The 11,004-nt window shown below is 43.5% G+C and overlaps 2 protein-coding genes across 15 annotated transcripts in view; one reads left to right on the top strand and one right to left on the bottom strand.

The window, feature by feature from the left end:
* sorcs3b (sortilin related VPS10 domain containing receptor 3b) overlaps positions 1-2,004 on the top strand; it is an 80,742-nt gene extending 78,738 nt beyond the window's left edge. For 2 of the 3 annotated variants that reach the window (XM_085922944.1, XM_085922945.1), the window contains one exon: positions 680-2,001. In XM_085922944.1, coding sequence (XP_085779070.1) covers positions 680-744 — 65 coding nt within the window. In that variant the 3' untranslated portion in view covers positions 745-2,001. Of the gene's footprint in view, positions 1-679 lie in introns of all 3 variants that reach the window. The other variant, XM_085922943.1, reaches the window with a different exon arrangement.
* Positions 1-11,004, bottom strand: part of LOC147049934 (VPS10 domain-containing receptor SorCS1-like) — a 78,779-nt gene that overhangs the window by 8,428 nt on the left and 59,347 nt on the right. For 9 of the 12 annotated variants that reach the window (XM_085922935.1, XM_085922939.1, XM_085922937.1 and 6 more), the window contains 8 exons: positions 10,828-10,961; positions 10,639-10,762; positions 10,181-10,293; positions 9,654-9,788; positions 7,154-7,253; positions 6,947-7,055; positions 5,206-5,360; positions 1-134 (listed from right to left, as the gene is read on the bottom strand). The exon at positions 1-134 is cut by the window's left edge. In XM_085922935.1, the coding sequence (XP_085779061.1) occupies positions 40-134; positions 5,206-5,360; positions 6,947-7,055; positions 7,154-7,253; positions 9,654-9,788; positions 10,181-10,293; positions 10,639-10,762; positions 10,828-10,961 (965 nt within the window). In that variant the 3' untranslated portion in view covers positions 1-39. Of the gene's footprint in view, positions 135-2,562; positions 4,324-4,343; positions 4,739-5,205; positions 5,361-6,946; positions 7,056-7,153; positions 7,254-9,653; positions 9,789-10,180; positions 10,294-10,638; positions 10,763-10,827; positions 10,962-11,004 lie in introns of those variants that run through there. The other 3 variants (XM_085922930.1, XM_085922931.1, XM_085922933.1) reach the window with 3 other exon arrangements.

The following is an 11,004-nucleotide window of genomic DNA, read 5'->3' as shown; positions in this document are numbered from 1 at the left end:
TTAATTTTCTTCCCCCCCCCCCATTAAATCCCTCAAGTCTCACTTTGAGTCTTCTTTTGAGATGGAAGTGTTTCCAATCAGGTGTGCCAGGAGCGTCAGATCCATCATGGGCTCACGCAGTTGCAGGGTCGCCCCTCGGATTACCAGACGATTAATAGCTCAGACATTAAAAGTGCTGTCATCCACAAGAATCAGGTGGATTTCAACTATTGGAATGCTTTTAAAAAGTTTTTTTAAATCTACTGCATTGGAATTTCATTATTTATTTATTTTTAAATAGCATCAAAACACAATCAAGGAAAGAAATATATTTGTGACTAACCACATCAAGTCACACCTCCAACTAGATGTTAAGATGAGGAGCTCGATAGAGCTGTAATTATTTTTGTTTATTATGCGCTCACATGTTTTTTTTTTCCCCCCCCTACTCTACGATGACTATCTTTGTTTTTTTATTTTCTACGCTATTATTACAGTCACTTTATAAATCTTCATCCCGACCTTAAGTGTGCGAGATTGTCAAGTTTCACCTTTGAAACGCGCCTGCGTCTGCACAATCCCGACAGCCTCGCTTACATTTATTCCGACCTCATGGGCTGGCTTTCAGCGACTTGGCGCCCCCTCATCAGCTTCACCTGTAAATGACTGTTGCGTAATTATTGGTCGTTTTTCTTTTCAGGATCGATGGGGAGGAATATGGACAGAATTGTAACGAGGGAATATCCAAACTGTACAAACGTCTAAAGACACACACACACACTGTAATCCAGTAAGTACACAATGTTGTGTTTCAATTGTGCTGCAATTGTGCGCTTTGTCGGCTTCTCTTTTTGATAATAGTTCTTTCATGCTGATAGTCGCTATCGTTCCGAGTCATCTTTTCACACTCCTAACAAATAGTTGAGTAACAACTTTACAGTACAGGATGTAGAAAGTATTTCAGGGAAACAAGTTATTTAGTGGGAAAAAGTATTTAAAAAAAAATCTTTAACAAATATAGTAAAATATTTATTGCGCCAAAACGCACCTGATAGTGAACCCCTGTTTATTATGTTTTCCAGAAAGTTTTAGTCTGAGACGCTAGCTCCCTGTTTTTCAATTAAGAGGCAAAATCTGTTCACTTCCAAGGCCAAACACATCAAGCATAAGAGAATCAAGCATTGAATATTTCAACACCAAAATGTTCAACCAAATCATAAACCCATGTCTAGCGATTGGCTGCTAGCTTAACGCAAACATAACAAAATTCAACCAAATCATAAACCCATGTCTTGTGATTGGCTGCTAGCTTAATGCGAACATAACCACATAAATGAGCTACACTGTTCAATTCAGATTTGATAGCAGTTTTCTGTCAACGATAAAGTGAACCCCGGAGTACTTTAATGTCCCTTTCAGCCAAAGTGTAGCGTCAACACACGAACAAACATAATGACAAAACAGCTTGAGTGCTGAATTTGCAGACATTTTGTACATAAAATCAAAAGAAGGAATGTAAATCTCAAAACCTCATTGTTTCCACGTCCAATGTCTCACTAATCAACTGCTGTCAGCATTTTTACACTAGCATGCCCTAATTAATTGTAAAATCATAAAATATATTTAAGAGTATATTAGGGTGAGCGATTGTTCTCTGTCGTAGTGATTTTAAAGCTTTCTTGGCACATGAAATAAACATAAATGAAAAACACTTTGTTCTATAGTCCCCTTGTGCAATGGCCAAGCAACGTGCATGATCTCTAATTCTTACAGATGACTTTTTGTGTTTGTCCTTTTTCTTACTGTGAGTACATTTTGAAAGCGTTCAGAATAAATGTATTTTTATATGACAGTTTTACTTCCCTCTATTCTGCAACTTTCCTGTGTAATTTCGCGCTAAAAGCATCGACGTCAACTCTGTCATCAAATAAGACTCCAATTTTGCATCTAAATTCACGTCTAGCCTTTTATATTTCACATGGAAAAAAAAAAAACATTTTACTTCCCCTCAGTGATTTCTTAAACTATTTTCCTCACGTAAAAAAAAAAAAGTGAAATTAACTCCCACCCCCCAATTGGCCCGCAGCCTTTTGTCACTCTAAACATCTCCCACCAATCTTCATCACTCCCGTTTGCCCTGGGAGCCTTCTCGTAGACACCCCTTGCTCTCTCTGTCCCTCTAACTGCTCGGAGACGTGCTGGCAGACTGCAATCTAATTGAACGGCGACAACAATCGCTAATGGATGCTCGGCCGCCGTAATGTCGCACTCGATGAAAGGAAACACGCTCATCAATTCCGCATTGTGGCGCCGGGCGATTGCTGCGGGTTATTGTGCGCGGGACATTACTCATTCAAGGTGCGACTCGCAGACTTTCTCCCCGGTTTCTTCCCAGGGAAGGGGGATAATTAATTTGTCGCGCAGCGGGAGAGTCAGTGGAAGTGGCCCATTTGATTCCCGCCGCTACCTGCTGCTAATTGTCCTCGGATGTCGTCGGACCGCTGTGTAACTTTTGTTGAGAGACGAAGCAAAGTCAAAGTTTCTTCTTCACCGTGCCGCTAAATCCATCTCAAAATACAACAATTGTCACGTTTCGTCTTTATTTTTTTTTGAAAAAAAACACCAACAACCTCACTGAATACGCCACTGAGAACTGAACAAACTGCAGCATACATTCTTAATGTAAATATTGCACAAAGCAGCAACAAAATCTCATGCAAAAATAATCCGACAAGTATTCACGTGAAAGAACACAAGCAGAAAAGTCTTTAGTGGTCATCCCACGTTAAGTTCTTGAGCCTCCCACCGCATGATGAGAACCAAAAAAAAATGTAATCGTCCATTTGTCTTACTGACACATAACGCTGACAACACTTAAACCAGAAAAAAAAAAGGCTTGATAGGATTCCAGCATTCATCCCAAAGAGATGCCGGGCCAACCACGCTCAGCCGCCGTGTGGGCTGAGCTAGCTTGACAGGAGATACGTCTTCGCCGTGTCGGACAAACGGGCAACCTTTATTCCGTGGACTTCTGGAAGGCCAACCTAGTACTGAGGAAAAGTCCGACGTTTCTACGCTGGTGGTATGTTGCCATTTCCTTGTATTCTGCTCTGGAGGTTTTGCAGCTAACGACTAAGTAGAGAAAATAGCCACAAAATATGATTGCGTTGTCTACTTAATGTGTCTCGAGAAATGGATTTGCTCTTAACTCATTCACTACCATTGACGGCTCATTTGAACTGTGCTGGCGGTGAAGGAGTTAAGATGAGCGTGTTCAAGGTAATGCAAACAAGGAAGCGTGTCAAATGAACGGAATTCATTGTCAGCGCAGTCATTTGCGTGGCACGACAGCACTTGAGCTGTCTTAGCCAGAACGTACGACACCGTTGGCTCCATGGAGAAAATAAAGAGAACACATTTCCTTGTTTGCATGTCAAACAGGCTGTAAAACAATCCGTTTGTGCAGCTCTAATGTCTTTTTCAAGACGTGTAATGGAAAATTTGCCGTCCACCCAATGGGACAAGTAGCGTTCGTCTTCCATTCCGCTCACACTTTTGTCGGGATTATTTGAGCGTCAGGCGGCAGCGAAGGATTGCGCAGATGTCCAAGTGGCGGCTGTCCGTCCGTCCGCCCGCCACTGGATATTGCCAACCTTCATTTGATGGCAAGATAAGATTTTACAGATTGCCACGCGCTTGCCTGTGTTGTCTCGGAGTAGCAATAAGCTGCTTCTGCGTCACTGCAAACAAAGTCCACAGCAGAGTGGGAAATGCTAAAAGCCCTCCAAAAGTATCACAACCGGGATTTCTTTTTGGTCTTCGTCATCATTTACTTTCGACTTTCAAAGTGGGGTTAGTTTCCGATTTTTTTTTAGCCTTAAGTGGAAGGTGTGCTTGCTATAAAAAATCCGTTTTCTCACATGGACATTTTCCGTCCTCCTCGTTTTCCATCTCCAACTTTGTCCCAATGTTCTGCCACTTTTTGGAGAGATGCGTCGTCCTTCCATTCGGAACCAACTCTACACTATTTACATCAGAGGTCCTTGGAAAAAATACTCTCCAGTCCAAAAAAGGGAGTCCCATTTGGAGAGCGGGCACGTATAAATCTGTACAGTCTCCTCGGAGGGATTAGGCGGGCGCGGCGGCGCCGCAGCGTGAGCCGCTCTGTCCATGCGTGGGTAGCAAAACGCTCGAGAGCATTCATCGTGACCGCGCTGGAAGTAACTGCCGGCCGGGAAAGATGTATTGCTTTGGCGTCCCCCCCCCCACCCGTCGACGCCGCACATTAAAACACACGGGGCGCTTCATCTGGGTGCTTGACGTCGGCGCGTGATGGCAGGTAGCCTAGCGAGGGGACAAACAAAGAGGACAAAACACAGGAGGAGGTTGATGCTAGCATTAGCATAGGAAGCTTCTTGCCCCCCACCCCCTCACGTGTGTTTTTCCACGCACATTGATCTCGGACGGGTCAACTGTTAAGCTGTGGCGGCGACGAGTAAATCAAGCCGGGACGGCGAGGATGTTCCTTGATGAAAAAGCTTTCACGCTCTTCACCGCGCTTCCGGTGCGCTAATTATTTTATTGGGACAAATAACTCACGTCGCCCGACGCTTCGGCTCCCCCGAGCGCCTTTTCCATCTACCTGCGGCTGGCAGACACCGTAAACTACTCACTGAGTTAAGTACTAAAGTCAAACACTAAAAATATATCTGAGGTGATGTGTGCATTTAATAGATGCACAGAAATGAGATCGATGGATCTAGACAGAAGAAGGGAAAAAAAAGATCTGCAGTTTTATTGGACCATCTTCAAGCAAAGATTGATGACTATGACAGTTTGTCTACGATTTTGCGAGCGTTTCTTTTTCCGAGCATTCTCTTTAGACGGCCCTGATAATGTCGATTTATTTGTTCTTTTTGTCGAGTGAATTTGAATGAAGCTTTTGAAAAGCGCCAACGTGAAGAGTATTACTTTCAACTTTCAAAATGGCTTCTCTTTTTATTCAAAGGTTAAGTTATGCACGCCAGTAATAAAGGAGCCAGGCTATTAAGTCTGAGGGATGCGAAGGTGTTTTGTTTCTTCTAATGATGCTATGGCGTCGGAACAGATTCATCACGGCAACGCTAGCCTTGATGTTCTTTTCGTTAACCCTGCACGCCGGCCTCTTTTTTTTACTTTTAGCAGTCATGTCCAGAATAAAAATAAATAAATTCAAAAAAACCATACCTCTGCTTTTTGAATCCAGCTGTACATCCACACGATCCAGAGAGGTCATCTTATCCGCCTCGGCTTTTGTGTCCGTCACGGAGGTGACGGTGGGCACCACCTCTTGTTCTTTGTCAGGCTGCTCCGCCGTGTACGTGTTGAGGCCCGGGATCTTCCTGGGGGGTCAAAGGGGACACCTTGTGGCAAATTGACGTTTTAAAAGGCAAGCTTGGCCCCCGTACAGTCGTCCGACTGATAAATCGTCACTTGAAGTGTTTGGCGGGTCAGCTGAAAGGATGCGTGTTATGTTTTCTGTATTTTGCTTTTACATCAACCAAAAGAGTGTCTGTCTATTCTTCCTCTATCCTAACCACTAATTATTCGTTCTAGCTACCAATGGTAGACGACATCAGATTCGCTAACAATTTCAAGAAGGACAAATTGGGAGAAAAGTACATAGAATAGTTCAAAGCAAAAATAATTTCAGGGCTAACAGTTAGTCCTTCATTGTCTTAACCTAAAATTTCAGTCAAAAGCAAGAAGAGGCTCTTTTTAAAAAATAATAACATGGGGGGGGGGGGGCAAGTTAATGGAGAGCCGCTATCAAGTGCTCGGCGCTAATGCTTCTACTAAACATAATGCGCGGCACTCTATTTTTAAGGACGTCGGAGGATTGCTTAAAAGCGGGCGAACTGGGCCACTTTGCAGTCCACCGGGCATGGCACTTGCACTTTCCTATTGTTCACCTCCATCTTCAATCAATTTTTCATCCTCTCAGACGCACTCTGCCGTGCTGCCTCAAACTTTTATATTCCAGAAACTCCCTTTGCATGTCTGTTGCATTTCGGGTCATAAAAGTGCCAAAATGGCCGCCATCCCTCCCTTTTATGGATTACGCGCGGGGCAATGTCTATCGAATTTGAGGCGTGAAACGGACATGTTTTTCTTCTCTTAAGCCAATTTGCACATCTGAGTGACAATGTTTACTGTACACGGCTGACTTTGCAAAACGTTTTGTCTCAGGACTTATCTCGTCACCCTCTGCTGCCATTCTCGCCTCACCTTGGGCGGCCGCGTTTAGCATTTCCTAAAGGTCAAGCCTCACATCGTCACGCAGATGAATATTGATAACCGCGAGGCCCCGACACCCATTTGGCACTCGGGGCTGGGCCGGAATTGATTAGGCTGTCATTGGCTGTAATATTGCACAGATTGAGACGGAGGGGAATCGTCTTATTCCCGCAGCTATTATTGTGTCGCCCGTGTCCATAACTCGGAGATTTGTGGCGGCTAAATACTTGGGGGAAGTTTTGAGGGAGTTCAGCGGCGATGTGCTTGCCGCTAGTTGCCGGGATGAATTTAAATGAGTCAATTATGACAAAATTCGCACACACGGACAATATCTTTGTGCAGGAACTTTGCAATAAGATGAACGTTTGATGAAATTAGCATTAACGATTGTCTCCGATGCTGCTTGGTCATCGTGCACTCGTGTATTATACGTCGGGATGATTTAATTTTCGACTTTGATTTGAAATTCTTAAATAAAGCAAACTTCTGATTTTTGAGGATTTCAAAAAGCGCCTTATACGGTAAGGTAAAATACAGAATTGACTGATTTGAGCTAACTATAAGCTAAAAACCACAGTTTTGTTCCTTTGATTAATTTTTTTTTTTTTTTTTAAATCATACATCCTCATCCCAAATGTCATGAAAACGGCGACTTCTGTGTGACTTTACTGCTGTGTTGCTTGTACTGTACCTTTTAAATTTATAAATGGCAAAGACGACCAGCCCCATCAGCGCCACGGACACCAGCATTATGATGGCAGTGCTGCTGTGGCTGCTATTGCTGCTGTCCACCAGAGGAGCTTGAAAGGAGAACAAATGGAAATGAACGACACGCATCAGGATGGTACGGTCACCCGGAAGGAACTCGCGCGTCTCCGAGGTGTGCAGAAGCGCTCACCTGGCGACAGTCTGCTGGCGTAGACGTTCACCTGCACTCCCGCCTTGAGTGTGAACTGGACGAGGTCCTGGTTCAGAGCACTTAGCAGCACCTGAGAGAGCTGTGTGAATAGAGGAGCAAACGGTTAGCGGCCATGCTTCTTCCATTGCTGCCACCATCAATATTTCAGCCTTAGTCATTTCCTTCAGCTGCTTGAATTATGAATTTTTTCTTCTATCGGGGCCGGCGCACGTTTGATGCTGATGGAAGCGCTGTCAGGTAAAGGGCGTTTTGCTTTGGTGAGTCACTGACATTTGAAAATAAATTGATGGTTTTTGTCTTCAACGGTGACACGTGTGTTTTGTCATTTGTAACGCATTTAAAACTCCAGCCGGTGGGTTCAACTAATAGAACAACTAACTTCAATAATATCAATTTCATGAAATTGCATTAATGAAATCCCAGTAGTCTGTTCTTTCTCCTTTTTTTTTTTTTTTTGAAACCCTAACCCTAGATTTAAACCAATTGCAATTCTAGTAATGACACAAATTTGATGCACAATTTACTGATGTGGCGGGCCATATTTGGCCCCCGGGCCTTGAGTTTGAAACCTGCGCGCAAGGAGAATAACATGAAAAATTCAAACCGCTACCGCCACGATAAAAAAACGAGGTCATCAGGCCTGGACTCTCTTTAAATGTGTGAAATTTTGACAAGGCTAGGTGTGCCGCTGTGTTGCATATTTGTAATATTTCAATGCTTTCTGCGGTTGTGATATTCAGATGTGGATTTAGTCCCCACTGAAGGCCCGGGTCCCAAACGCACAAGCCAGCGCTATTAAAGTGGCCGACTCGAGGCCATGGCACAACCAGAGAGCCCGTCGGAGTTGTCATCTTATGCCTCAATAAATCCGTTTCGCTCCATCTGAAATCTTCCCACTGGTTAAAATTAGAGCACTCCACGCAGTATGAATAATTACTTTTTGTTCTTGTGGTATTTCAGGGTCAGTAAATCTATTACACATTTTAATAAGCTTGCTGCAGACGTGCGCTCCAAACATGAAATGTGTTGGGTGTTTGGAATCAAAAACATTTAATTGAAGGGATTGGAAAAAAAAAAAAAAATTCCAATTCATCCCAACACAAATTTTCACATTTCAGCTTTGAGACGCAAATTGCACAATTTCTCATTATCCCTTTGTCCTGACGTTTCTAGCAGGTAATCAGACGGGCTTAGGATAAATCCATCACTTTAATTCCCAATGCAGGCCTCCTGCCCCGGCTTGCCTCCTCGCTTACTGCCAATTATATGATGCATCAATGTAATTAAATACCCATTAACTTTGTTTGAGACTGACTGCGAGCCCCCAACAGTCGTGTTTACTCAGGCCACACCGAGGTCTAACCTGCTCGCAGGGTAAAAGAAATTTGCTTATGTCGCCATTTTATTGATGGCTTTCACAACAGAGGACGTCTGCAGAAGATTGAAATGACTGCTTTTACTATCCATCCGTTCATTCTCTGTGGCGCTTGTCTTCATTGGGGTCACGGCCAATCTAGCAGCTGACTTTGAGGTGAGATGCTGGGTACACCCTGGAATGGTCGCCAATTTTTGCAGGGCACACCCAGCCAAACTATAATTCACACTCATTTGCACCTCGAGACAGTTTCAATGGGCCAGAACTGAGATTACAATTCAGGACTAATAGTGAGGCAGACGTGTTCACCATGGGTCTGTAATATTATTGCTTTTATGATTATTATTATTCGAATTGCAGTCGAAAATGACTAAAACATGTCAACCAACTGTAATTGTCTGCGGTGTCGTCTCCTGTGGTTCTATATGGAACAACATTGCCCTCTCGTGTTAAGAAAACGCATTACATGTGAATGGACAATTTCGGGACACCTGCTCCTTCAAAATGCTATTGAAATATTATATATATTATTATCATTATATATATATTTATAGGTGTCCTGCAATTGCCCTCAATCTTCTGTTAGAGGTCATTAGGTGTACCTAATAAAGTGGCAAGTAAGATGACAAACTTCAGTGTGACAAACGTAATCTTGATCATATCGCAAGGATGAATGACCACGATGTGATAATCATTTTGAATTAAAGCGATTATAAATGACACTACAATTGAAATATTTTCTTCTGGTTCTGTTATCCACACCAGAACTCTGCGTTTTTCCACTAATATGTTCTGCCTGCTTACACAGACGTAATTGTTGATGAAGTCATTACGATTCAGGTACCTTGGAGTTTGCTAATTAGGCACATTGTTGGTGCAAAGCAGATGATCCCGATCCAAATTGGATTTCTATGTTTAGAATCAAACGCTCACAGAGAATTATTCATAAAAATACCTTCCTTTTTTTTTTTCTCACAGAAACACTGCCAACAGAAACGTGTGTCAAATGTAAAGAAAGCATAACGCATGGTTTTCTCGCCTCTTCACACACGTTTCGACTTTTTGAGAAGCCGCCAGACTTGAGAATAAAAAGGTAAGAAATACCTGCTCCAGGTGTTGGCGCTTTTCCCGCCCGGCGTCGCCTCTGTTCCTTCTCTCAGGAACGATGAAGATCTCAGCCGTGGTCGGCAGACCTGGGAAGACGTTGACCAGCAACTGGTCCTCGCTGATCCCTGTGACCTTTTTTTTAACAACAATGGAAATCCAGATGTTGGCTTTTGGCTTCATCTCTCATTTTCCTAAGCAGTGTTCACTGTCAAGTCCGGACGCACAAATCAACGCACACGCTTAGGTTGAATCTGACAGTTTTTGCTTGGGAAAAAAAAAAGAAGAAGAAAAAAAAAAAACCCCAGCTTTTAGTGCATTTATGCTTTAAGCTGAGATCTGCTGTCAAGGTCTGACAAGACAGAAGGTCAAAGTGAATGTTTTATACGCGGAGATATATTTAGAGCTTGCAAAGCAGGTCTTTTACATAAGCAGCTGTCTTTTGGATTCGTGTAACGAACGCTGAAAAAAAAAAGATTTCCAACCCAAGTCGGGGAAAAAAAAAAGATATTTGTGGGATTCCTGACCTGGACAACGGAGTGCTTCACCACCCTCCCGATGTCCGTCCGCCACTCAGACAGGCCGGGATTGGCGTCATCCAGATTGTAGGAAAAAGCCAGAATATGTGACAGGAAATAATCTGGAAAGCAAATAAATCAATTATTTGTAGGAGTTGAAGAATTCAACAGTTTGTGCATTTGGTGTGTGCACCTTAGCCACCAGAGGGCAGTGTAATACAGATGGACAAAAATACCCATAGAAAAGTTTCTCAACTTTTTTTTTTTTTTTTTTTTGGTAGAGGCCTGTCAGTGGTTCTATTGTCTGAATGTGAATTGCTGCACAGTTTGCATTGCTTAAAGGGTCCAGTCCAGGATTAGCCCTGTCTCTCCTGGCGGCAATCAGCTAGCATAAACGCCACCTCACAGATGACCTTGGACGTAAGTGATAGAAAGTTTCCCTGTCAGAAAGACATCAAACAATTTACCATAAACTGCCACTGTCATGTGATCTTGATGGACGGTGTTCCCGACTGAAGCCTGAACGGTGACCACGTGACTTCCCTCCCGGGAGAAGGTGAAGGACATCCCTCCATCCAGACTCAGCAAAGGCTGAAAGGCCAACGAGGGAAGCGTATGAAGGCTGTCACTGACGTTCATTGAAAGGTAAATCTCACCTCTGTTTTGTTGTCAAACCACCAGTAGTACGTGACCGTCCCCACGTTGGCGGGCCGCAGCGTCGTCGTGAAGTTGACGGCTTTGTTCTTGATGGCCACGGACGGAGCGGAGAGCTGCACCTGCTCTAGCTGACCTTTGAGCATGAAAACACAAATGGATCCCAAATTGAGCTGCTG

This window comes from Syngnathus leptorhynchus, chromosome 10 (assembly GCF_054491065.1).
Source record: "Syngnathus leptorhynchus isolate UIUO chromosome 10, UIUO_Slep, whole genome shotgun sequence".
NCBI lineage: Eukaryota > Metazoa > Chordata > Actinopteri > Syngnathiformes > Syngnathidae > Syngnathus > Syngnathus leptorhynchus.
This window is presented reverse-complemented; position numbering and strand designations above follow the sequence as displayed.